The 27386-nt window shown below is 41.3% G+C and overlaps 2 protein-coding genes across 6 annotated transcripts in view; both read right to left on the bottom strand.

Moving 5' to 3' along the window:
- Opa1 (OPA1 mitochondrial dynamin like GTPase) overlaps positions 1 to 27386 on the bottom strand; it is an 82746-nt gene that overhangs the window by 22244 nt on the left and 33116 nt on the right. For all 5 annotated transcript variants that reach the window (XM_041647173.1, XM_041647175.1, XM_041647174.1 and 2 more), the window contains 18 exons: positions 26522 to 26602; positions 26326 to 26400; positions 25733 to 25804; positions 25552 to 25651; positions 25151 to 25281; positions 23132 to 23204; positions 22958 to 23030; positions 22044 to 22159; positions 21299 to 21363; positions 20766 to 20842; positions 17207 to 17372; positions 14996 to 15148; positions 11835 to 11943; positions 11153 to 11232; positions 7774 to 7914; positions 5162 to 5278; positions 4368 to 4461; positions 3865 to 3975 (listed from right to left, as the gene is read on the bottom strand). In XM_041647173.1, coding sequence (XP_041503107.1) covers positions 3865 to 3975; positions 4368 to 4461; positions 5162 to 5278; positions 7774 to 7914; positions 11153 to 11232; positions 11835 to 11943; positions 14996 to 15148; positions 17207 to 17372; positions 20766 to 20842; positions 21299 to 21363; positions 22044 to 22159; positions 22958 to 23030; positions 23132 to 23204; positions 25151 to 25281; positions 25552 to 25651; positions 25733 to 25804; positions 26326 to 26400; positions 26522 to 26602 — 1834 coding nt within the window. The remainder of the gene's footprint in view (positions 1 to 3864; positions 3976 to 4367; positions 4462 to 5161; positions 5279 to 7773; positions 7915 to 11152; positions 11233 to 11834; positions 11944 to 14995; positions 15149 to 17206; positions 17373 to 20765; positions 20843 to 21298; positions 21364 to 22043; positions 22160 to 22957; positions 23031 to 23131; positions 23205 to 25150; positions 25282 to 25551; positions 25652 to 25732; positions 25805 to 26325; positions 26401 to 26521; positions 26603 to 27386) is intronic.
- On the bottom strand, positions 961 to 1324 carry LOC121445174 (ATP synthase subunit e, mitochondrial-like). The gene has a single exon (XM_041647178.1). The coding sequence runs from the start codon at positions 1322 to 1324 to the stop codon at positions 1109 to 1111; it is 216 nt and encodes a 71-aa protein (XP_041503112.1). The 3' UTR covers positions 961 to 1108.

Below are 27386 nucleotides of genomic sequence, written 5' to 3'. Positions count from 1 at the left end.
AGATTGTTACAGTATCTAAATGCGGTACCAACTGTGAGGGTGGATGTCTGAATTATCTATCAGATTGTCAGTAATTGTCACCATATGAAATAAGAGTACTTGCAGTCTGAGATTTGTTGTCTTGTTTTCCCTGCCTTGGAAGCTGAATATCTGGGCAATAGTAACAACAGATAAGTTTCATCAGTACATAGTGAAATTCTTTTACTTAACTACAGTCCACTAAAACCCAAGTTATTATTTGTTTGTTTGTTTTTTTGGTGGGTTTTGTTTTGTTTCTTGGTGGTGGTGTTTGTTTTTTCTTTTTGAGACATTCAGATGGTAACTGCTTAGGTTCTATGACAGTTACCTTTCACTTTAAAAATGCATAGGTATTTTCTTTGAATACAATATTTTACAGTTATTTTCTGTTGACATTTTTTTGGGGTAAGATAAACCATTCTATTTTTTACCACCGCGTATGCCCCCTCCCACTCTCTGGCCCTGTGTCCTGCCCTTCCCATGCTCCAGCTACAGAAACCACTGTGTGTCCAAAGAGTCTTAACTTCTCTAACAAACCTCCTCACACAAGAAGTGGGCTTTCTCCCATGTCTTTGCTCTTCCTAACTGTGTTTCATTGCTTTACTTTGGTGGAAGATGATAACGAATCCTAAGAGAATAATGTACTACGTACCAATGAACGATCAGCTGATGAATATCCAAAGTGATGAAGAATTGAAAGACAGGTGAATTTATGACTGGTGAGGCATGAATGCCACCAACATTTTACTAACTTTTACGTGACAGCACTCTTTACAATTGTGAACTTACTTAAATCTCTTGATTGCCCCATACTGGGGTAGGAGGGCCTTCTGTTTGTGTGTTGCTTTCATTGGTTAATGAATAAAGAATTGGCCTAGTTGATAGGGAAGAACTTAGGAGAAGATAGAACTGAATGCTGGGAGGAAGAAGAGCAGAGTCAGGGAGAAGTCATGAATCCTCTGCCTCAGATGGATGCTGGTTAGAATCTCTGATAAGCCACGTGGCGATACACAGATTTTTTTTTTTGTTTTCGCACGACAAAGCTTTTATTCATCCTCAGCGACTTAAGAAAGGCAAGCTCACTGGCGCTTCACTTGAGTATGCTGTCATCTTGAGCTTCTGCCCGTTCTCTTTCAATCCGTTTCAGCTCATCTAGTCTCTTCTTCTCCTCCGCTGCCACCCTCCTCTCCTCCTCTGCTTGGGGCTTTAGGTAACTATAGCGCTTGGCACTGTAGGCCATGCCGAGGACCAGGGCTGAGTATCGGCCAAGCTTGATGAGCAGAGAGACCTGAACTGGGGGCACCATCTTGTCCGTGACCTTCGCGCCAGAAGCTTAACTGAGGCGGAAGCCACAGATTAATGGAGATGGGTTAAACTAATATGTAAGAGTTAGCCAATATGAAGTTAGAGCTAATGGCCAAGCAGTGTTTTAATTAATAGTTTCTGTGTGGTTATTTTGGGTATAAGCTAGCCAGGCGGCCGGGCCAAACAAGGGGCCCCATTCCTTGTAACACCATACTATATCCTAAATGCATCTGCAATACTAGATACCCTGTTCCCTACAATACAGCTGTGACTAACAAACCTAAAAAACCTAAAGGGTGGCCTGGCTGGAAGCACCTACGACTATATTCTCAGGCCTTGGATTGAAGAGCCACAGTAAGGAAAAGGCACTTTCAGAACTCTTCAAACTACAGGCAGTCGAGGTTCATCTCCCTTAGTGTAACTGATGAAGCTGAGTCAGGGGTGAAACCCCTGCTTTTAAGAACATTATTGGGAACATTAACACCATAACTCTGTTTGCACAAAAGTCACAAATCACTTCAAGGGGTTGTATGACTGTTTTCTTAGGAAAACTACCAGAACAGGGAACTTGGCTTGGCAGAGCACATACCTGAGTTACTAGCATACCTTGTTTAAATAATCAAATTACAACCAGCGAGTAATGGGAGCTGTACAGAATTACTCTATTCTAAGTTATGAAAAAGCACATCACTTTTCTGTCACTTTAAAATGCAGAAGCTGGAAAATTTCAACGAAGTAATTCACCGTCTAATAGTTATGTCCTGAGGGACACAGGAATTGTACACACCATGACAACGGCAAGCCTTTGCCTGTAACAGTACAAACAGTATGGAATCACAAGTCAGGGTTTTCCAAATGCTTGTATTTTACCAGTAAAGAAGGGCTCCGAGGGCTCCTTTGTACAATACAACAGACAAACAGCAGGCCAGGCCTGCACACAGGGCTTCTGCCGAGTACAAACTTAACTACACTGCCACAGAGCCATGAAACAGCCAAACATGGCAGAAATGGAAATAAGTACAATGAGATATATTTAAAATATAAAATAAAAAAGAATAAAGCAAGAGTAGCAAGAGAAAGCAATGGAAGCCCAGATAGCCAAAAAGAGAAAACAAGACGAGGCAGGGCAGACGAGGAAAGGAGAGCAGTGCTGAGGCAGGGCACAGAATCAGGAACTCCTTGCCTGCTTCTTTTGGACATTTTCATGACTGACTGCAGAACTACAAACTCAGTTTACAGACTGTACCCAAACTTGAAAAGCTTCTTCCTATTCAGTGTGTGTTTTCTTTCATGCCAAAAAGCACATGGATCTAAGTACACTCTGAAAGGAAAAGCAATTTCATTGGCTCAAAGGGACACTTACAACTAGACAGATTCTGATGGGGCGCTGACTACCAACAGTTACTAGCAATAGCAGTGCCTCTGTGGTCGCCTCGGGCTCGCAAAAATCCAAGCAAGCCTCCATGCCAGGAACTCACCATTTAAAAACCAAACGTGTTCCAAACAAATAAGGTTGGGGTGGGATGACAGGTGCAAAAGTCCAGCTGGAGGTAATGGGGTGCTGACAGCCTGGTCCCATGATGCAGACCTGTGTGGGGTAACGTGATGTAGGGTGCTGGACTACAAGCAAGACGAAGCCTGTTCTGGCTTCAGGGGAGAGGACTCAAGATGAGATGGGGAGTTCCTGGACACAAGGTCAGAGCATGGGCTGGTGACAGAACTCCGTGAGGGAGAGTAGCCTCTAACAGGATGCCCCAGCCTGCAAGGCAAGAAGCACATGGACACAAAGTGAGGAACTGTGGTGGTGACCTGGTACAAGATGGCCAAGAGTCCAAGCGGGATGAAAAGACCATTTTTGTAATGAAAGGGGCAGCAAAAAGTTTGGTTATACATTAAGAGGACTGATCAAAATAAGTAACTATGCTAAGGAGTCTAGAGGCTGGGTTCTCACTGTCAGAAGGAGTTACAAGCACAGGAAGGAGCAAAGCTAAGAAAAAACTTGATAGAATTGGATACAAGTTGGAAGTACCAGCATCCATTTCAGTCTTTGGTTAATACAATTAGGAGTGGATGTATGAGCAGCACACACACACACACACACACACACACACACAAGCACGCACGCACGCACACACACACACCCTTTCTATTGAGAAGGCCTGGGAATTCATATGTTACTAACATCAAGCATATCTAGTTCTCAGAACTTGATTTCTAAATACCATTCTTTTAAAAGAAGAAAGAAAGAATGAGTCTGGACCATTGTGTCAAACGGTAGAGCACCACTGAATAAAAGATGAATGAGTCTAGGTACATTCAGACTTTGGGAGTTGCTAAGAGAAGAATCTTTATTCCTAGGAAACACAAATTCAAGTATTTGGAAGTGATAAGATTTTAGGTCAATGCTGTATTTCAGTCCTTCAGAAGAAAACAAGTTCTTCCTAGGAGCTGTAACTTTCCTTTAAGCTTGAGATTAAATGGGCGTAGACACAAGGGTATACGGAAGGGATCCAGGAAGTTGGGATGGGAGGAATTACTTACTGAGATCTTCAGCCAGCTGAACCCGTTTGCCAGTAAGCAATTTAATCTTCTTCTCACCGTCTTCAGCAAAATCTTCTAGGACCTCCTTAACGTTTTTCTCCAGTCGCCTCACTGTTCAAAGTTAAAAACAAAACCCAGAAGAACAGCTTTTATGAATGTACAGAATCAAAGATTTCCACGTGCAAAGAAAATAACGTGTCACCATGTTAGCTCTACACTTGAATTTACATTTCTCATTTTCTAGTACCTTCATCAATAAATCTGACCCATATTCTGAGGACCACATGTTCTTAAGCCGACATGTAACAGACACACAGATTCCAAACACACAAAGCAAGTTCAGGACACCACTCTCTTTACCATAATTTTTATCTAATGAAAGTAGACATATAGCATCTCTTATCCCTATCATTTTCTAAGTGTAATTTTTTAATTAATATTTTAAAGCAGATTACGATTCTGAGGTTTTTCTGATCAGTCAGTTTTTTTAGGAGTTACCTTACCTTCAGTGTTTGTAAGCTGCTGCCTTAACGTATTGGCAGTGATAGCCAGCATGCGCTGTATTCGCCAAAACAGGACCACATCATTGCATTCCAGCTGAAGTAGTAAACAATTAAGATCAGACACAAATTAAAAAATAAAACCTTTATTGAACACATAGAACTAATTTCCTAAGCTTTAGTAAACATACCAGCGCTTATCTAATAATGCATACATGTTTCCTTTGAGCTGAAATAAACCAGAAAAGCACTCAGAAGCTTCAATTTAATAACAACACAGGTTAACAGAGCTTTTCAAGGGGCATTTTTGTCTGTAAGAAAATGCTTGAAAAGCATCAGTCTGCTGCCACCTAGGGGTTCCTTTAAAAGGTGTGAGAGCTATATCCATTACAAGAACTTGGTTCTTTTAGAAAAAGCAAGAATCCAGTGATGTGAGAAAATTATGACACATAAAAGTGCATAATAAAGAAGTTTTGCTACATGGTCCCCACCACACATGTGGTTGTCTATGCTCTACACACATCCTCTCCTTATAGAAAACATAAACATGCTTCAAGTCACTCTGGGGTACACACGACTGCCCCCCTTTCCTTTACCCCTGATGATACACATGGAAGTCAAGTTATTCCTAAATTGGTGAATCTTTGAAAAGATAAAACGTTATTCTTGACAAGTTACACATTCTTTTCTCCCAGAAGCTCAAGGGCTTAAAGTTAATAGTAAAGTTGAAGTTTGCTTTTTAGCATCTTTCAACAACTGTTGCTAAAAATGACTTCTTTTGCTTTGTGAAACCTCACCTCAGAATCTATAAAATGCCTCTGGTAGTAATAAAAACCTCTTCGACAAAGGTTACAATGATTTAGGGCCGTTTTTAAGAAATGTCTTCTGTAAACTTGATGCCAAGTATCCTTAATCTGAAACGAGAAAAGGAAAAGCGAAGTGTTGTGATAGCCGCTGCTGAGCACTGAGAAGTTGCATACACAACTTACTTTCGGAAGTTCACTGAAGCAACAGCAACACTCTCGTTGTGCCACCTTTTTAAATGCACTTCTGTCCCTGTTCAGTCAGCTTTCAGACTTACTAGTTTTCAGACTCCCACATCTACCAATCAGTCACACACTCACTGGAGAGTAGGCTGGTAAGGGATGATCTCTGCATAGGTACAGTGGGGAAACCAAGGCAAGAGTTTGAAAGCCTGGTCTATGGACACCATTAGGACCTGGAAGCTGGTCTCAGACTACGGCCACCAATACCAGTCAGAAAGCAATCCTTTCTATGGTTACATTGTCACACAACAGTATCCCACCACTGTGGCACTATGGTTTCTTGGCATGTTTAATGTTCATCATATCTAATAACAATAACGCTAGCAGGCAGCACAAGTGCCAACCCCATTGGACAGATGAAAAGTGGGACTTGAGTACCAATCACTAAAGGGAGCAGTACCAGTAATACAGTGGAACGACCTGAGAATCCACATCCCAGACAGCCCATGTTCTCTGGCTGGTATGGCAGCCTTACAGAATGTACTAAACAGTGTTACAAAAAAAAAAAAAAAAAACCTGAGATGTTCTTGCATGCAGAGAGTGGCAACCTGTTCCACTCTACTTCCAAGAGAAAATCACTACTGCATTAACCTAAGTGTCAGAAAATTAAAAGTATCAAGGTACACAAAGCTCGAGTAACCCTGACCAACATCATGGGATAGAACTCTCTGCAGTTGGGATTGCTGGGTGCGGTGATTTTGTAATATTTACATATACACTTCAGAGGTGGGATAAAGGTCTAAATACAAAATTCACTTATGTTATATATATACCTTACACACATAGTCTAAAAGTAATTTTCTGTACTATAATAGTATGCCTGGATTCAGTGCCATGAAGAATTTTCTTGCGATATCAAGCTGGAGTGGTAAAGGTTCCAGGTTTTGGAGCACTTCGACTTTTCTCTTCTGAATCAGGATATCAGATGCTCAATTTGCACGCCTCCCCCACTTCCTTGTTGAGACAGAGTTTCTCTGTGTAGCCCTGGCTGTCTTGGGACTTGCTCTGTAGACCAGGATGGCCTTGAACTCACCACGCGATTGGCGACTGAACAGCCTTTTAGCCTTTCATTAATGAAAGTTAGGACCATGTAGACAAGCTATCTATACCTAACTAAAAGTTTCATGTTCAGTTTATAGATAATGTGACATGCACAGCAGCTTAAGCAGTTAGGTTCTCACCATTTTTCCTGTTCTGACAGGAGGTAAAATTTAAAGCTAGTACAGAAACAAGGCAGGTGGCATTTAAGCGTAGTCACAGTGTCTAGAAGGTTTTCAGGCTGCTTTTCTCACTAGCTTTATTTTTCTAATTGGGTTTTACTGGGTGTTTTGCTTCTAGGTCTGTTGGTGCACCAAATGGGGGCAGTGTCTGAAGAGGCTGCCAGATACTCTGAAACTGGAGTTAAGGATTTAGTTAGTGGACCATGGGTGCTGGGAACCAGACCTAGGTCATCTGTGAGAACAAGTGCTTTTAACTGTTTGAGCCACCTCTCCAGGCCCTAAGCTGACTTTTAAAATTTTCAGCCCCCTTCATTCTAACTTCTAGGCAGCAGGAAACATAGATCCAGTAACTGTTTTAAAATAGTGCTGCAAATAAGTATTCTGAAACTAAGAAAAAAGATGGCCAAATGTGTAGACTATCCTTGTTTTCTTACCAGGAGTGAGGGAAATTAGGTAGGATTCAAAGGTCTTATCTATTTCAATAAAAAATTAAAATGCATGTTTCCCCTAAATCTACTTATATCTAATTGAGCTACATTGACTGTAAGCACTATAAACGTTGCTGGGAATGTGGCATGCCCCAATTTAATTGTAGTACAGTACTTGGGAGGCAGAGGCAGGCAGATCTTTGTGATTTTGTGGCCAACTTGGAGTACATTGTGAGTTCCAGGTCAGCCAAGGCTATATAGTGAGACACTGTCTAAAACAAACAAACAAACAAATAAAGCTACCAAAAAAAATAATACAACTATATTCTCCCAATACACACAAATATCTGCTTATATAAATGGCCATATTTACACAAGTCAGTTGTACTCTAAAAATATAAAACAGCACTGACACAAGGTCTGGATGCCCTTTATCAATTTTGTAGGAATTGCTATAACGATCTAAGTAAATCCAATTTTCTAAGTATTAATTAACAGTCCCTCTTAATCTGGGCTATCTCAGCCTCACTTTGTAGCTGAGGATGACCTTGAACTCCTGTTTCCACATTCCAAGTACTGCACCCATCACCTCAGCTGGCTTTCAATGGTACTCCCCCCACTCCAAGAGCTAAGGGCTGAACCCAGGGCCTTGTGCTAGCTATATGAGCAATCTACCACTGAGCCAAGTACCCAACTCCTGTACCGTATTTCTTACCAAGCTTGGATCTACTTCAACTCCTCGAGATTCCAGATTCTTCCGAACTGTGGTAATCTCATCGCTTGCAAGATAAGCTGGGTGCTCCTCATTACACTTCAGCATCTTCTCCAATTCATTTTTGGTTTCATTGTGAACACTCTGTAACAAGTTAAAAGAAGGCTGTTTAGACAGTGCAAGCTTGGCACTTGTGAAAATCAAGGCCAGAAGAGGGGCATGGGTTCTGGGCACAGAACTCTGGAAGAGTAGCAAGCACTCTTAACCGCTAAGCCATATCCCTAGCCCCTGGGTTTCTCATCTTTAGCAAAGGGAAGTCTGGTGTTTCTGTTCTTGCTGAGTCTGGTCACTCATGAAGGCAGGAGGAACTATACGGCTATCTAAACTAACCAGGGACACCTTCTGCCTCTCCTGAAGTACATTTCCTACTAGGTAAGAAGGACACATGAGCAGTTTTCAACTGATGTGGAAGGATAGAAGAATTAGGGGAGGAGAACTCAAGTCAGTCAATATTTTAAAGGAGAAAGCAAAACTGACACACAAGCACCTCCCAGGAGATTCTGGTGTCCTTTCTCTTACATCTAAATTGTCAGTCTGAATCTTACATATGCTACCCTGGGCTTGGAATGGGGTGAACGCTCATTTAGGAAGGCTTCCAGATTCCTCTTTTAGGAGTATAGATCCGTTGCAATGACCACAAAAAACATTTGATACTTCTCTCAAATGGATTCTGAAGAAAAACAATGTGTGAGCAGGAGCCGTCTCTCTCTAGTTAGTCTATTTTACCAGTAGCTGCTGAGGCTAGTACTGTGGTCACTGATTGCTTTGGAGGCTTTCAGCACTATACTGAGTTTAGCTGCCATATACCAGCCATTTCTAATCAATGTCTCTTCCTGTGTCTGAGTCAGAGAACTCTGATGGACAGTCCCACAAGGTCTTTTAGACAGGCCTTTTCTCAGCCCATCTGTATGGCAGTGAGAACAAATGCGCTGCTGACTCAGGGGCAAATCACTTAATCTAGGGAGCTTATAGAACAAGGAGGGCAGGGCATTGGAAAACAAACAGGATACTGATCATGTATGTCATTAACTTATTTAAAATGCAAATAGAAACAAGGAAATAAGGTTATGCTCTTCGGGAGTATTTTATTCTCTTTACCTCTGAATTTCCCCACATTTTAGCATCTCTTTTGCTAATTAAGTAGATTCAGTGAACACAGGAAGCAAAAGCAAGTAAATTGGATACCACCTATTTTTCTTATTATTTCATTCATTTATCTATTTTGATTCTATATTCTATTTATGCTCTTCCGTTTAAGAACTGAAGGATGAGACTGACGTTCAGGGGAAAGAAGCTAGAAGAGTTAAAAGGAGCCAAGCGGTGGTGGCACACACCTTTAATCCAGCACTTAAGAGACAGGGGGATCTTTGTGAGTTCAAGACCATCCTGGGCTACAGTGAGTTCCAGGACAGCTAGAGCTATACAGAAAAATTATGTCTCAAAAAACAACAACAAAAAAGTTCAAAGGAATGAAAAGGGGTTGGTATAGGGGTGACATACACTTTTCTGCAATTTACCCATTTTTAAAGTTGTTTATATTTAACTTTGCCATTTTGTTCTGAAATGCTCATTCAATATTTACTAAAGGATTGATATGGGATTCCCCTCTGTATGCTGTGAATACCAATGGCTAATTAAGAAACTGTCTTAAGCCTGTGATAGGGTAGAGTAGAGCGAGGCAAGGAAAACTAAACTGAATGCTGGGAGAAAGGAGGTGGAATTGAGAGACACCCCGAAGCCATTGTTGGGAACAGACACCCTGGAACTTTGCTGGTAAGCCACAGCCACATGGTGATACACATAGAAATGGGTTAAATTACAATGTAAGAGTTAGCCAATAAGAAACTACAGCTTATGGGCCAAACAGTGATTTAATTAATACAGTTTCTGTGTGGTTATTTTGGGGCTGAGCAGCCAGGAATAAACAAGTGGCCCCTTACTACAAAGGATGAGTTCTATCATACTTCCCATCTGAATTTTCTTTTCTTTCTTTTCTTAAAAATTTTATCTAGCTTTATTTTATGTGCATTGGAGTGACAGTGTCAGATCCTCTGGAACTGGACAAGCGTGAGCTGCCATGTGGGTGCTGGGAATTGAACCCGGGTCCTCTGGAAGAGCAGCCAGATGCTCTTAACCACTGGGCCATCTCTTCAGCCCCCATCTGAATTTTCATATTTACTTTGTATGCATTTTAACCAAAGTTACTACAAAAAGGTAAAATAGTTTGAATGAACTTCCAACAGTAAAACTCAGAGATAATAAACTATATACACAAAAATCTAAGCACAACTGCCACATATCCTTTGATTGTTTCATGTCTTTTGCTTACAACTATTCTTTATTTAAAGAGATTTTATTTATTTTACTTTAGGTATGGGTGTTTTACCTGCATGTATGTACGTGCACCATCTGAATGTCTGGTGCCCACAAAGGACGTCAGATCCTCTGGAACTCGAGTTCCAGGTTGGTTGTAAGCTGTCCTGTGAGTGTTGGGAACTGACCAAAGCCATGTCTTCCATAAGAGCAGCAAGTGCTCTTAACCACAAAACCATTTTTCTAGCCCAACTATTCTCCTCTGAAACTCAGAGAACTGAAATGAACAAAGTAGTCAACCACAAAGGAACCACATTTTATTTATTTTTGTAATCTTTTAATAAAACAGATTCATTATATTTTAGAAAGGTTTATGTAACTAAAATTTTAAAGAATCTTCTAGAGCCATGAGAAGATGGTGTACGCATATAAACATGTGCATGTGTACGTGTCCATTCACACATATATACACGTGTATGTTTGAGTGTGGACCTGGTATATGGATGTGTGATGTACGCGCACACTTGTGGTTGCTGGCACCTGTGGGCACCTAAAGAGGTCAGAGGAGGACATCAGGTGCCCTGGCTGCCACTCTTCACCTTATTCCCTCAGACAGGCTTTCCCACTGAACCTGGAGCTAGGCAGGCAGCTAGTGGCCAGAGAGGCTCCTCCTGTTTTCACCCCTAGAGCACTGTAGTTTCAGGTGCTCAGGCAGCCATGCTGGGCTTTTTTGGGTACCAGGATCTGGACTCAAGTCCCATGCCTCCATAGCAAGAACTCATACCTACTGAGGCATCTTTAGTTCCAAGACTGCGTGTTAATGCTTGAACTGAAATGAGCAAAATAAAGGCAGATGTGGTGGCATATGCCTATAATCTCAGCAAGTAAGAGGCTGAGGAGAACTTCTGTGAGTTCAAGGCCAGCCTGGGCTACAGAAAACCATAACTTTACGGCAAACAAGACCATGAACGAAATGCCATCATAAGAACAGAGATGTCTTTGTTCCTACCTGTTCTTGGGTCCGATTCTTCCAGTACAACCACCTCTTTTTCCAGTCGGGGCCTATCATGTTTTCAATAGCATTTTCAGCTAGAGGAAAGATAAAATTAATTAAGTAGGAATTTTTACCACTTACTAAGGTTATAAATTATAGCTAACAATGTTTATGATTTTTTAATTATTTCTAAATGCTGTATTAATATGAAATTAATTAAAATACAGGAACATATGATTGGTATGGCAAAAGTAGAACAATTATGTATGTGCTTAAAATATATAAAAAGTACAACTGTTTACAGAATTTCTATGTGTAAGGAATAAATGTAAGCATCTCGGTTCCAACCTAATTATTCTCTTTATTAGCTACAAAGCAACTCACACATAAAAAATATATTTATCTGTATTCAGGACAAAGACTTTGAAGAGTTAACTGTATATTGAAAATTACTTTATTCTGTATGTGTACATATGGCACGTTTGTGAGTTTGGAAGTGCATGTGCCACAGTGCGTGAGCGGAGGCCAGAGGATGACTTGTGGATATCTTCTCTCTGTCTCCTCCGTGGGCTCCGGGGACCCAACCCCGGTTCTCAGGCTTTCATAGCGATTGCTTTACTCACCAAGTTATCTCGCTGGCCCAGTGGTAATTATATTTTACAATGCTTACAACTCAAGAGCTCAAGTTCCTACTTACTATCCTTGAGACGGGCTTGAAGGGCCTCCTCCATAAAGTAAATGGCTGCATCCCACTGCTGCTTATCTGATATGGACCGGTCTTCCAGAGCATTGTGCTGAATGACCCTCTGAAACAGGGCAGAAAAAGCTAATTTAATTTATGTTCCTACATGTCAGTAATTTTATTTTAGCTGGCAACTTAGTAAATATTGAACATAACAAATAAGCACATAACAGCAAGTTATTCCCACAGTAATGCAGGAACTCCTTTTATTGGCTGAACCTGCCAGTTTCCTATCTGAAAAATAAAGTGGAGTCTTGTGTGTCTGAAGCTAAAGAGCTGACTGAGGGGACGCTCAAGGGAAGCAAACAGCACATTTGACTATAAATCATAAGAGCTAGACCATCTTATTCAGAGGGTCACTTCCCTTCTGTATTTATTTATTTACTCCCATATGAACTATGAAGAAATATTTTCAAACAGGACAGAAGAAAGAATCATTCACCACTTTCTTGTTGTCAACAGAAATACAGTGGCAGAGCAAGGGCACAAACACTTTGCCAATCATAAACATTAGCTATTATTTTTATAATTAAAAGCTGTTTTCTAAATTTGATAACTTTTGAGTGAACAATGAAACTGGCACTTCTTTTAGAAAACCAGCCTACCACACAGGGAAATAAGGTTATGGTTTTGAATATGCAGACAAATATTTCTTCAAAATGAAATTATGATTACAAACAGCGCACAGGGAGATCTGTGCTTTTCTAGAAAATTGCCCAGTCCCTTCAACAGTTCCTCTTGTGAGCTGGCCCTGCTAGCAGAAGAGGTGACTAACAAGGTTTGACTATGGTGGTAGGAGAATGCGCTGTTAAGAAAGGGGCAGCAGGCGGAGAGGTCAGGAGCTAGAGAAGGTGGGGAAGGCGGAGAGTAGCCACTCTGTCAATGAGCATGACAGGACTGTGGCTGCCCTTACCTGTCGTGTCCACCAAAGGCTTGGTCTTCTGATGCTGGTACTACTGAGAGGTGACTGGATCATGGGGGTGCTAACTTCATCAATGAATGAACCCATTGATGAATAAATATCAAAGGCATCATTGGATAGTGGGCTGAGGATAGCAGGTGGCTGTGGGACTTCCTCTGAAGGCTGTCTCTTGTCCCTTGTCCTCTCACCTCTGTGGTTGGCTAGTACAAACCAAGCAGCTTTTCTCCACCATGCCTGCCTATCAGATCCTCGCTCTACAGGCCTAACAGCAACGGAACCAAGCAACCCTCAGATGGAAACCTTGGAAACCATAAGCCCAAGTAAAGCCCTCCCTCTTGTCAAGCTCAGGTGTTCTTACACAACAACGAAACCCCACTAACATTTCAGAATTCAATCAAGCTTTGGGACTGGTGGGTCAAGCCCATCACCCCAGCTATTTAGGAGATGTAGGCAGGACTGACAGTTCAAGGATTACCTGGGCTACAGATTCAAGTCAGCCTGGAGAACTTAGTAAGATCCTATTTAAAGAAAAAGAACCTGAGGATATAGCTTGGTGACAGAGGCCTTGCCTAGCACATATAAGGTCCCACACTCTGAAAAAAATTTCAACCAAATGATGCTTCCAAAATATGTAAGAGAGCTGGGCGGCGGTGGTGCATGCCTTTAATTCCAGCACTTGGGAGGCAGAGGCAGGTAGATCTCCATGAGTTTGAGGCCAGCCTGATATACAAGAGCTAGTTCCAGGACAGGCTCCAAAACTATAGAGAAACTTTGTCTCAAAAAACAAAACAAACAAACAAAAACCCAAAAAACAAAACCAAATAAAAATACTTAAGAGTTGTTCTTAAATTCGGGATCAACCTACCCCTGGACCCAGCAATACCACTCTTCGGAATATACCCAAGAGAGGCCGTATCATACAACAAAAGTATATGCTCTACTATGTTCATAGCAGCATTGTTTGTAATAGCCAGAACCTGGAAACAACCTAGATGCCCTTCAACGGAAGAATGGATGAAGAAAGTATGGAATATATACATATTAGAGTACTACTCAGCAGTAAAAAACAAGGGCTTCTTGAATTTTGCATGCAAATGGATGGAAATAGAAAACACTATCCTGAGTGAGGTAAGCCAGACCCAAAAAGAGGAACATGGGATATACTCACTCATATTTGGTTTCTAGCCATAAATAAAGGACATTGAGCCTATAATTAGTGATCCTAGAGAAGCTAAATAAGAAGGAGAACCCAAAGATAAACATATAGGCATCCTCCTGAATATTAACCTTCATCAGGCGATGAAAGGAGACAGAGACAGAGACCCACATTGGAGCACCGGACAGAAATCTCAAGGTCCAAATCAGGAGCAGAAGGAGAGAGAGCACGAGCAAGGAACTCAGGACCGTGAGGGGTGCACCCACACACTGAGACAATGGGGATGTTCTATCAGGAACTCACCAAGGCCAGCTGGCCTGGGTCTGAAAAAGCCTGAGATAAAACCGGACTCGCTGAACATAGTGGACAATGACGACTACTGAGAACTCAAGATCAATGGCAATGGGTTTTGATCCTACTGCACATACTAGCTTTGTGGGAGCCTAGGCAGTTTGGATGCTCACCTTACTAGACCTGGATGGAGGTGGGTGGTCCTTGGACTTCCCACAGGGCAGGGAACCCTGATTGCTCTTTGGGCTGACGAGGGAGGGGGACTTGGTTGGGGGAGGGAGAGGGAAATGGGAGGCGGCGGCGGGGAAGAGACAGAAATCTTTAATAAATAACTAAATTAAAAAAAAGAGAGAGAATAAACTAGAAGGAATGTAAAAAGAAAAAAAAAAGAGTTGTTCCTGGCACACAGCAGATAGTCAATACATACTGCTATGATTTTACACCAAGGTACCTATAGACAGGCCCAAAACAACCAATGATGGCAATTCGTAGAAAGGTAAGGGAACCTGCTTACTGCAAAATCTGACTTTTCTTATGGAATGGAAGTCAAGAAAAAAAGAAGAGAGGGTTATTTTAGAAGAGCCAGAGGAATGTTGAAGGGCAGGTTACAAATCATACATCTATTACTTGACACTGCAGCCGTATAAGAACTCCATGAAAGAATCAGTTTGAGGCACCCTGTGAAAACGATGCTGGCATTCTGATTAGACAGAGGGCACACCAGGCCCTAACCAGCTGAAGGCTTACCAAGCTGTCTTCTGCAAAGTCGTTCCACTTGTGCCGCTTGATACTCTCCTCCTTCACAGCCTCTTTAAGCTTGTCAAATATGTCATCGTGCTCCTTCCCTTTGGGTTCCGTCATGAAGCGGGAAAATTCCTCTTGTAGCGTCTCCCAAGCTACCTAGATACAAAAGGAAAAGCTGTATTTAGATTGCTTACCCTTAAATAATGTGCAACATGAAAAAACAGCACAGAACCAAACAGATGTGGTACAGCAGCTGATCAGGAAATGCAAGTTCATTGATAAATGCATGCACCCTAAAAAAGACAGCTCAGCTAGGCACATAGGGCTTTAGTCCTATCATTCAGCAGGCAGAGGTAAGTGGATCTCTGTGAGTTCAAGGCCAGCATGGGTTACACAGTGAGTTCCAGGATAGCAGGGTGACATAGAGGCCCTGTTTTTTTTTTTCCCTTAAAGCTGTCAATTTTAAAAACTGAGACTTGATTAACAAATCTGTACCTACAGTGCAGGGAGATAATCAACTCATATCTCCCACAGGATGCGCTCACTGTGCTGAGCAGGGTTGGCTCCTTTAGGCAAGCCCTACACCCCAAGTCTGCAAACATATTTACTTTACTTATTTCAATCAATTACATGCCTGGGTCTGCCTGCTGCTTCCACACCAAACCAAATGTAAGTCCCCCCCCCCCCCCCTTTTTGAGAGAGGGTTTCTCTGTGTAACAGTCCTGGCTGTCCTGAAATTAGCTCTCCAGACCAGGCTGGCCTCGAACTCATAGGGATCCTTCTTCAGAATCCTGCGTGCTGGGGTTAAAGGCATACACCACCACTGCCCGGTTCAAGTTTAAGTTCTTACTCACTAAGCCAATCATCTTTACAGTTTTGCCTGCAAGCAAAGATTCATATTAAAAGCTTCAAGTACTACAAATTATTACTCAGCTAACTTTTACCCAATCTCAACTGTGAAAGGAAGAGCGCAGGGCAAAAGTGATGAAGAACTGAATGTACACGTAGATGGTGGGGTGAGGTGGTTTTCATTTTGTTCTGTTGTGAACTTGTGGGCAATCCCTTGCTTTATTTAGTGTCCCTAGAGCTAGGATTACCAGAGTGTACCTCCATGCCTGCATGTGATGGGAATGAACCTACTAGCTTCTCATCACCTTCACTCTTCCCCCAAGATAAAGCCCAGGGCAGAAAGCAGAAAGGCAGAATTACTGGTGTCACAAGGACTAGTTTTACTGGTGAAACCTTTGGCTATGCAAATGTTCCAGCCCAGGACATACCAAAACTAGTGACTGAGACGCAGCAGCTCCCCAGTTATTTCTATAGCAAGTGGGTCAAGAAATGGCCAGAGTTCAGCTGCAAGCAACATAGGCAGAGGCTGTACGAGCTGCAGCTGCTGGACATGGGCCCAGGAAGGTGAGGACAGTGGTGAAGAGGGCAGGCTGGGGCAGGACTGAAAGAGCAAAGCCATTTTCAAGGCAGGTATGCAGAATAAAATCACATCTAGCTTTTACCACAGGTTGCTGAGCACCTTTCAGAGTCCAGGGCACACTGACTCTCAGCTGGAGTGCAGGAGAAAGGTGGATAATGGTGATAAAACCCTGGGTGGCTATTACGGATGGGTCAGGTATTACCTAAGTATTTTACATATTATTAACTCACCTAATCCTGACCGCAACCCAGGTGGGCAATACTGTCACTGCAGCTTCTTGGAAGAAGCTGCAGGAAGGTTGAGCAAGTAGGGCAGCTATCAGTTTTCACATGGTTGGGCCAAGATGTCTCGGGACAGAAATGTATACTTTGAAGTACTTTAATTTTGTAAATAATTCCAAGTCAAAACTAGCAAGACCATAACTCAATGCAAGTGCTATAAGGTTTTGAAGAAAATGTAAAAACGGTAACATTAGTCCATTTGAAGATACTCCTTACAGAAGCTCAATTCACAGACGTTCAAAATACTTTACCTTCAGGCCAGTTTTGCTGGTTTTATTAATGTTATCTTTGGAAGGAGAAGGAACGCCTTTAGGCAAACAGCATCCTGATTAGTAAACTTACGTTAGCAGCAACTGATAACAATATCAAGGTTAGTTAACAGAGGCAGGTGCAGAGCGTGTGTGAAGTGCTAAATTGAGGCTGAGGGAAATTAGACCCTCAATCCAAAGCACTTATTTCCTCCACACAATGCTTCTTACCCATTTAATTAAATTATATCCTAACCTCTACTGCTTTATTAGGAAGCTGCTTGTCAGTCCACTGTTTAAGCTTGATGTCCACTGTGGTGTTAAATGTTCCTGAATTCATGGTCTGTGCAGCCGGAAGGTAGATGTTCTCAATCACATGAGTTGACACTCTTTCCCACAGAGACTGCTGAAGGATTTCCTCCCTAAAATTAATGTCAAATATGGCATTAAACAATTTAAAATAGCTTGATTGAAGTATCACTAATCACAGTAATAAACTACACATATTTGAAAGGTTGGCAAATTTGGGATGTGTATATCAGTGAATCACAGGAACCAAGATAAAGATAAACACCCTCATTGGATCTATAATTACTCTTGTTATAACTACTTGTATTTCCTAGAACTTTACATACATGTATCATGCACTCTTCTACCTATCTTCATTCACCCAACATACTTCTTTTGAAATCTGTGGTGTATGTATTACTATTTCACTTCTTTTTGTTGCTAAGCACCACTGACTGTGTACAATCCCCCGCTAATGGTCATGTATTATTTCTTGTTGTTGGCTATTACAAACAAAATCGCTGTGGGCAGATTGCCACAAATCTTTGGAAGGATGCATGCCTTTCCTTTCCGTGGGTACACAACTAAGAGTGGAGTGGGTGAATATATGGCAGTTTCGGGTTTAGTTTTTAAAGATACCGTTCTTTTCTAAAGTGCCTCAGTGGTTTACATTCCTACCAGCAGAGAAGGAGGGTCCCAGATACTCTCCACTCACGGCCTGTCCCAGCTCTGGCTGTCGAGTGGGTTTCCAGTGCCATCTCACTGTGGCTACAGGTCTCTAGTAATCACCAAAAATTTTCTTTTTGAGGACACTCAAAAGTGTATTTTCATGAGCTCATTAATTCAGTCCTCACATACACTATGTGTTTACTGGAGTTCAAGGCAAAAAGTTTCTGATATAATTTTTACAGTTTAACAAACTATCACAAAGCATAGACATGGGATATCATCGTATAAAACTTTCCAGCAATTCACAGCTAAGGGGATTGTATAAAGGACACATATATAAGCTGGAAATTCTGCCTTTTGAAGTATTCTTTAAGAATAAGATCTCTAAAAAAGAAAAGACAATAATTTCTTATTATTAAATTTATAATACCACAAATTCTCAGACTCCTCACATCTGCGCTAGGGGATTCAACTGTATGTTTTCCCCTTTTGTATTTCAGTTTGTTAAACCAATCAAAGTAAACATAAACTTTCACAAAAGTTGCACAATATCATAATACTGGATTTCACAAAGTATATTTCTATAAAGCCAGTCAATTACTGTGCTAGAAATAATGGCTACATGCAAACGGCATACCAGTATCTCAGTTATTGTCAGCGGGGCTATCTTTAGATCATACACATTATTGGACAAATGCCATGTGTGTATTACTACTGTAACAATTATGTGTTAATTTGAACTCCCTGGGATTCCTTTATAAAACATGACTAAAGCATGCAGAATGTCTGTAAATAAATAACGAATTGTCCCATTAGGACATACAGTACTTACTACACACTCCTATGATGTCAATAATTCAAACTAAGGCATTTATCTTAAAGTGCCATGTAATGCCATTATGCCAATAAATAACACCAACAAAAACTTCTAAGGTAGGCCCAGCTATGCTACTGAAATTCTCTGGTGTAATGCAGTTAAGGCTAGGACTGGGTATTCTGATCTTTATGTCAAATTCTAGAGTCTAAGAACACAAGCTGATCAAGAAAGCTCGCTAGAGGTCATTTGATCAGGCAGCTAAGAATTTTCAGCCCAAATGTTCTAGCTCTCAGCTGTGTCTTCTCCACTGGAACTCTCATTTCTTGTCTCTTCACAACTCTGTTAAGTGCCTCGTGTAGTAAACAAAACAGATTTACCTTTAGGCTTATTTCAGTGAGGGTATAGCATAATATTTTAGCATTGCTCTTCCTAAACAAAACGAATCATATTTATGGCAATAAGTAGTAGGACATTTCTTTTCCTACCATAAATAATACTATTAGTTATAGGCTTTCCCCCTTTATGGTGGGACTGAAGAGAACCAGGACCTTGGCTTGCTAAGCAGGCACTTTACCACTGAGCTGCAGCCTTGGCCCATTAGTTATGGATTACAAATCACCTTTTATGTATATTATCCCCATATAATCTAGGAAGGAAACCAGATTATATTAATTAATTATACTTACATACATTTAAATTTTACTTATGCTCACATCTATATATCTGTATCTCTCTTGCAATTTTATGAGCTATCTCAGTTATACAAAGTCACAGGACTGGTTTAAATACAAATAAGAAACCCAACAGTTTGTGTCACTATATATTTGATTAATCAGTCAACAGTATAAAATAAGAGCAGCTACTACTTTCTAAACAAGGAGACTAAAAACCTTGGCAAATACGATGACTTAAAGAAAGGGGAGGATATCAGTGAGGAAGGGCCTGGGATAGGGAAACCAGTGAGAACAAATCCAGACTTAGGGACGAGATGCTGGTGTCGACTCAGTGTGAAAATCTGCTGACTGAGCAAATATAAACACTAAAAATATGTATCATGAATGGTGTAAGGATCGTTTTGTGCCAAGAGTGATACATTCTTAAATACCACAGGCTTATTGGAAGATAATTTAGGCATGGCCTAAGATTCATATGGCAATTTTTCAAAAGGATGGATTTATTTTTTTAAAAAAAATCTATTTATTTATTATGTATACAGTGCCTGCATGTATGCCTGCAGGCCAGAAGAGGGCACCAGATCTCATCACAGATGGCTTGTGAACCACCCACCATGTGGTCACTGGGAACTGAACTCAGGATCTCTGGAAGAGCAGCCAGTATTCTTAACCCCTTAGCCACCTCTTTTTTTACTTCTTAAAAAAAAAAAAAAGGAGGAAGCAATAAAAATATGAAAAATAGTGGGTCTGCCGAGATAGCTTAGTGATTAAAAGTACTGGCTGCTGTATTAGAAGATACAAGTTCTATTCCCAGCACCACAGCTCACAACCATCTACAATTCCAGTTCCAGGGGACCCAGCATCTTCTTCTGGCTTCCGTGGGCAACAGTTCTGCATGTGGTACACAGACACATGCAGGTAAAACACTCACACACAAAAAATTAAAAAAAAATGTTATTGTGCACAGCATAATACATACATGTCACAGAAAACACCAGTTACTTCTGGTCTTGCATGACATCTAAAAAGCAGACATCATCCTTCTTTTACAGATCAGTGTTCCCTGTGATGCATTCTCCAGTTAGTAAAAACCAGTCCTGATAGGTTACTTTCTGACAATTTTAAGAAATTATGTGTGATTCTACAGAAATAGCAAACCTGCACTTCTTAAGAACAAGGTGAAGATAAACCAAGGATCAGAGCAGATTCCACAGGCAGTCAGCTGACAGGCTGCACCTAAAGCTGTTTTAAAAGGAGGCACTTTACTCTTTGGCCTACTTCATTTTGAGGGATGAACCCAGGCAACAGAAACCAATGCTTTCTTCTACTTTAAAGTAAAAGACACGGAGACAAGGATTAATACTCACCAGTGCTTTGGAGTAACCTGGCTCAGGCTGATAACTTCATCAAGGATCTCATTTTTAGCTTTTTCAAATAGTTCATTCTAGGCAACACAGAGATAAGTTAGGATTGTCCTGTTCCGATCTTCAGGGATAATCAAAAGGGGGACATGGACAGGGTGTGGTCGAGTAAGTTTGGTTTGAAGATGGAAGACTAGTAAATGACTTTCTGGTCTTCTTTAGCTCCCATTAAATTCTACATCTCCAATGTAAATACCAAAAAGTAAAGAGAAAATGTATAACTAAAAAGAAAAATTAGATTAGATACATCAATAAGACTACTAAAGAATATTTGTAATTTTTTGGAAATCATTTTGTTGTACATCCTATGATTCCTAATTACTTTAAAATGACATAATAGTTTAAATTATAGAAAAGACAACTACTCCTAGGTAATTATCATTAAGACTACAGCAATTCTGCTCACCAGACCAACAACTCTGTAAGGACAAGGGAAATTAAAGCATATACAGCCCTGTGGGGCACTCTGATATTATTACCCTGTCGAGCTCTCGCAGGCGAGGGTAGTTATTCTTCCACTCCGTCTCCAGGTTAAAACGTGTTGCTGTGGAGAAAGGAAGATGCTGCAGTCTGACTGTTGAAGGCTTCTTCTCTACCTTCTGTATTAGCTGGGTGTCTGAAACCTGGTGCCCTGATATTCTGTCACAGCTGTCTAAACTATTCTCCTTACTTCTACTTTCTCCATGTTCATTTCATGAAGCCACAGCTGTAGCAGTGTAGCGTAGCTGCTAAGAAAAAGGACTCTGGTGGTGACTCAGATCCTGGGTCCTAAAGCTATGTGGCACTGGTTATGTAAATACTCTGCACCTTTTCCCTCATCTGTAAAATGGAAATAAAGATAACAAAAAATTGCTGTAGTACTAAGTAGGATAAATATTAAGTAAACTTTCAAAATGGCAGGAGGGGAGGATTAGCTGCTCTCCCTGAACGAAGCTCTGGAAGCAAAGACTTGGTGTAGACGAGCATGGGCCTGGGGAAACAGTACAATGCAGGGCTCCCAGCGTCTCCCTTCTTCCTGTAAGGAGTATCCACATTCTCTACAGGCCGTCAAGTTTGCTGTAAACACTACTGCAAACCTGCTGCTTCTGAAAACCCTGTGATGCTGCCCCTGAAAGGGACAATCAGTTCTTATATAATAGAAGGCTTGCATCTCTCCAGTTTTCCACTGTCACATAGTAAGTCACATGCCTGGATTTGCGGACTTGCTGTAAGAAGCCAGCTTACCTTTGAAGCTATCAGCCTGTTGTTCAACTGACTCTCGAACCATTTTCCAAAAGCAGTCGGACACAGCAAGGCTTAGATTTCTCGTGGTGACCTGGTGTGCCTTCAGCATACTTGTCCTATAGGAGAGAAGAGCAAAAGCGTGTCAGAATGACAAAGGAGCCCTTACCCCACACTAACGCTGCCCAGTAAAACTTCCTGCACTCAGGCAATGAGCTAGCTACCCTGCCCAGCACGGCAAGCGCTGGCCACATGCAATACCGAGCTCTTCAAGTACATGGTTAGTGAGCTGAGGGATGGCTTTTGTTTCACCAAACACTGGCCGGTCTGGGGTATGCACATGACCAGTTCTACAAGCTCCTTGCTTCCTTCCCAATAAAAAGAGAATCCTTGGCTATGGCTGCAGGAACTGCTCTTACTTCTGTAGCAATATGGAGGCAAACATGCCTGTCTACTTCCAAAAACTAAGTAGAAACTTTCAGTGTAATTCTATTTTGAGTTGCAGTGCAGTGTCTTATTTTCTGTCAATTTCTTCTGGTATCCATTTAGGAATATCCTGCTGCCACCCCCCACTCAAACTTTTTCTATTATTACAAGAGAAATGTGCACACATATTAAAAAAAAGGAAAATTAATTAAAAAAAATCACTGTCTACAGAAAACAGTGTAAGAGGTTTAAGGGTGGTCCCTCAGTCCACATCTGCAGAGGCCGTCTGTCCTGCCATCTGCTGCACCAGGGGATAAGCTGCTTTCACTTCTACTCCAGGGTGCTCCAGGCCAGCCTCATGACACAGCCCAGCACGTGGACAGACAGACAACAGGAGACCGACTGCAGCCAGGCATGAGCAGTGCAGCTGAAGAGTGCAGCGGGCTGCGTCCTCCCTGAAAAGTCTCTGAACACTGCAGCATGACACCTACTTTAGGAGTTTGGAATTCTGAAAAAATTCTTCTTCATATTCTCTTATAGCTTCAATGCTTTCAGAGCTGTTTCCTAGGAAAGATGGTGACAAAATTTTCACCAAGAAAATTAATTTTTATTATCTGAAAACAACAAAAGCTAAAAATGAGTAGCAACAATCCATCTTAGCATACCTTTTCCTGTTACAACAGCAAAATAACCCAGAGCTTTCATTGGGAAGAGCTTGCCTTCAATTATCTGTTGTATCTATTTTAATAAATTGGAAAAATAAATGTGAAAGATAGATTCACTTAATTTTTAAAAGCACAACAATCAATTAGAAAGCAAAATATTAAAAAACTCTATACGTCTATATACTTATCAGCATATATATATATATATATATATATATATATATATATATATTCTGTTCAAAAGCATATAAGTGCATTGATTGCTATTTGAGGAAAATGCACTTTACTATATCTAAAATGTCTTATTAAATGTATATACCAATATCAGAACCTGGTTGAGTCAGACCTTGGTTGGAGTTCTTGTCCTGCTATTTACTAGCTGTGTGGCCTTGAGTAAATGAGCTAATTTTAGTAAAAGGTACTGAGCTTATGAGATAATGGCACTTAGCACAGAGAAGCACTCAATAAATAGTTTTGTTATTTTTCCTTATACTTTCTTTGAATAGTTAAAAATTTAAATTATTCTGTTAAATTAAAAAAATGGCACTTGTAGCCGGGCGATGGTGGCGCACGCCTTTAATCCCAGCACTCGGGAGGCAGAGGTAGGCGGATCTCTGTGAGTTCGAGACCAGCCTGGTCTACAGAGCTAGTTCCAGGACAGGCTCCAAAGCCACAGAGAAACCCTGTCTCGAAAAACCAAAAAAAAAAAAAAAAAAAAAAAAAAATGGCACTTGTTTATTTGTATTCGTATGTGTGGGCATGCATATAAATATAGGTCAGAAGACGATTTGTAGGAGTCAGCTCTCTCCGACTCAGGGGTTTCAGACATCAAACTCAGATGTGGCCACACCTTTACCTGCTGATACATTATGTAGGCCCTGATTATTGATTCTCACCAAGTTGGATTATCTTTTACTAATTTCTCTTCTTATCCCTACTTAAAACAATACATTTTAGATTGGCTTTCAACTCTTTTAAGGAAAAAAATCTTTTCTGTGTGTAATAAAAACTAGAGTCTGGGTACAGGAAATGCATATCTACATACATCTATTATTCATACACAATGGAGGATTTTTGCTTCCAGAGACCTATTCAGATGAACACTGTGCAGAGACAAGTTAAAATTAGACTACAGTTGAGTCTTTGCCATAGGAAGGCCTGAAGTAAGCTTCAACTGGCCCCCCAGGGAAATCCAATGTGACTTCCCCAGAGAAGAAAGGAATGTGAGCATTAGGGGAGAAATGGAGGCTATGGTCATTGTTCCCACCTTGCTTCTCCTTCTCCACATGAGCCCCAAGGGTGTCATAACAACACTGCTTTGCTCTTAAAAACAAGCCAGAGAGGGCTGGAGAGATGGCTCGCTGCTAAAGGCTGGTTCACAACCAAAATAAAATAAGACACGCCCCACAGCAGGTCCAGCAGGACCCTACAAAAGCTCTGCTTGCCTCTGTCTGGCATTCCCCGGCAGTAATGAGGTATGTGCTGACAGTTTCCTTCTGAGATTTGGAATTTTGGTACTGCCTCTCTGAGCAGCCTCTGAGGGAAGGTTTGGGGAAACATGAGCAGGATGCCTCTGACTGCATCCCATGCGTCTTCTCCTTCACGGCTCTGTAATCTGTCGTCGAGGCAACTATGACTATGTGGTGGTGACCCTGCGGGTCCTTTGAAAGAATCACTGCACCTGAGGCTGGTATGTCTGGGGACTCTAACACAGAGGCAAAGTCCTACAGGTTTAAGGTGGGAAAGAGAGACAGTCTATGCAGTAGCAGTGGAGATGAGGACTTAATACCATTGTTCTACAGGGGACTACAGAATAGGAATTTATCATTCGTAAACAAGTCAGTCACCAGTTATTTAACACCTGGTACCTGAGAGCCATTCTAACCACTGCGAATTATTTGACTAGTAATTCATAAAAACCTATGCGATCACATCATAAATGTCCTCATTGCCACTAGATGAGAAGCCTAAAGCACTGACACACACACACACACACACACACACACACACAGCCCTCACCCTGCTTGGGCTGGCTACATTTTTTTCTGCCAGGTCTACTTTGGTCAAAACAAATATGGTTCTTCTTCCATGAGGATCCATTTGACTGACCAAATCTGTAACAATGCTGCGCTCAGCATCTACAGATCCATCTGCAAAAATAAGAAATAACAATGTAATAATTACAAAGTTGATTGTGAAAATTTAGTCTTAATACATTTACTTTAGGGATGTAGCCAATAAAAATTCCAATGATGTCGAAAATGAAAACTATCAACACCTTCCCAGCTTAAACTCTATTTATCACTAAAATGACAAGGGGGTGGAGACACATCTGCACGTGTGCTTCCATGGCGGGCCTTGGATCAATGCCTCCAATTCTAGAGGACAGGACGGCGTGCAGGAGCACCTGTGGAACTCACCTTGAATGCACAGGATGATGGCATTGGGATTCTGCATGTAAGCTTTGCTGATACTGAAAATCGTCTCCTTTGTGTCAGGAGCCATGCCTGATGTCACAGTCTGGAAGAGAAAGGATTAAGTGTCATTACAGATGGCTTCCCCAGGAGAAATAAAATGAACATATATTCTGCATGCACTTACATTGATCACACCGGGCAAGTCCACAAGCACCATCCTCTGGAGTCCAGGGCCTTTGACATTTAAAGATATGGTCTATTTGGGGTGGGAGGAATCAATATTTGTGGTGATAAATATCCTGAAAATTCTTGTTCATTCAGATATTTACTTCAAAAAAGTTCTTTTCTTTTGACACCCAAGTAATTATTCTAGAAAACTCCCCCTATAATGGTACATTGATATATTTATTTAGAACATTAAAAAATATGTTGAGTATGATCCCACAAGCATTTTATTCCAGCATCTGTGAGGCAGGTGGATCTCTGTGAGTTCAAGGCTAGCTTGGTCTACAGAGTGAGTACCAGGCCAGCCAGGCATGCATAGTGAGACCCTGTCTCATAAAGAGAAAAACAAAACAAAAAATTAAAATAAGTCTGCCTGCCTATCTATCTATCTATCTATCTATCTATCGATGGATCGATCGATCGACCGACCGACCTACCTACCTACCTACCTACCTTGGACCAGCTATAAACTAAACACCGCATCCATATTAATCATCACTATCCATAAACCTTCCTATCCCACATCATGGCTGAAATGAGTGCTTCTCTTACCTCAGGGCTAACAGTACAACCTTCTTTCACATTTTTCCGCATTCGGAGTTCGATTTCATGTCTTAATGCCGCAAGCTATTAATGGAGAAGAACAAAGTCCTAAGACCATCTTAATGGCAAATATTTCATTTCTTTGTCTTAGACCACAAAGGGGTCATAAAGCCACAGAGATGAACGTGATTTGAATTCTACTTACGTCTTCCTCCTTGGTAAGATCAAACTCCCGAGAGCTATCTTTAAACAAGGCCACATGGTGAGGACCTTCACTGAGAGTCACCTGAAAGGACAGAAACATAAGATGCATTCACAGCTAACATTAATTCACGGCACCCGCACAGTCCAGACAGGGTCAATCATGGCACCTTTATGCTATACTCAGGTGCTGTCAGCACGGCTGTTCTGCGCTGTGTGTGATGCCATGCTGACACTGGGCAGTGAGACTGGTGGGTTCTCTGTTTTTTATGACCTAGGGTGCTGCTGGCCTCTCCAGCCAGGCAATGCTCTGCAGACCACCAAGCAGAGAAACTGCCCCTCTAAAACTTGAAGAATTCAAAGAGATGCCAAGGCTTGACTTGAGATGAATTCAGGGAGAGGATAGTTCATTTGGTTACCACTCCTCAACACATGAACTATACAGCAGTATTTGAGATGGGGACACATAGGCCTGACATTCTCTGCTTCAGGACTCACTCCACACAGAAAGGAAGAGTGTGGTGGAAGGTCCGGAACCACAGACTGACCCTGGCTGGCAGGATTCACCACAGGCTTCTTAGGGGAGTATCAGGATAGATTATTTAACAATATGCAGTGACAGGGAGTCATTTTACAAGTGTCTAAACTCAATATTCCTTAATCTTTAGTTTACACATTTCAGGGTATCATCATTATACTGCTTTACTTTGAAAACGTATTTGTTTCACTAAAATAAATCGAGCTGGTTACACAAGAAAACAAAGACCAATGCTGAAAGCGAGCATGCCATCCCAGAGGCCTTAGGTGGATTGTGCCGCAGTCACTTTTCCTTGAGTACTTATTTGTGGTGCAGACAAAGGGCTAAGCAA

This window comes from Microtus oregoni, unplaced genomic scaffold (assembly GCF_018167655.1).
Source record: "Microtus oregoni isolate MIOR12 unplaced genomic scaffold, Mior012 000162F_ref0000463, whole genome shotgun sequence".
Taxonomy (NCBI): domain Eukaryota; kingdom Metazoa; phylum Chordata; class Mammalia; order Rodentia; family Cricetidae; genus Microtus; species Microtus oregoni.
This window is presented reverse-complemented; position numbering and strand designations above follow the sequence as displayed.

What these genes read in the sequence shown, in the direction of transcription:
- LOC121445174 (XM_041647178.1), bottom strand. Translation starts at nt 1,324, where the DNA reads ATGGTGCCCCCAGTTCAGGTCTCTCTGCTCATCAAGCTTGGCCGATAC.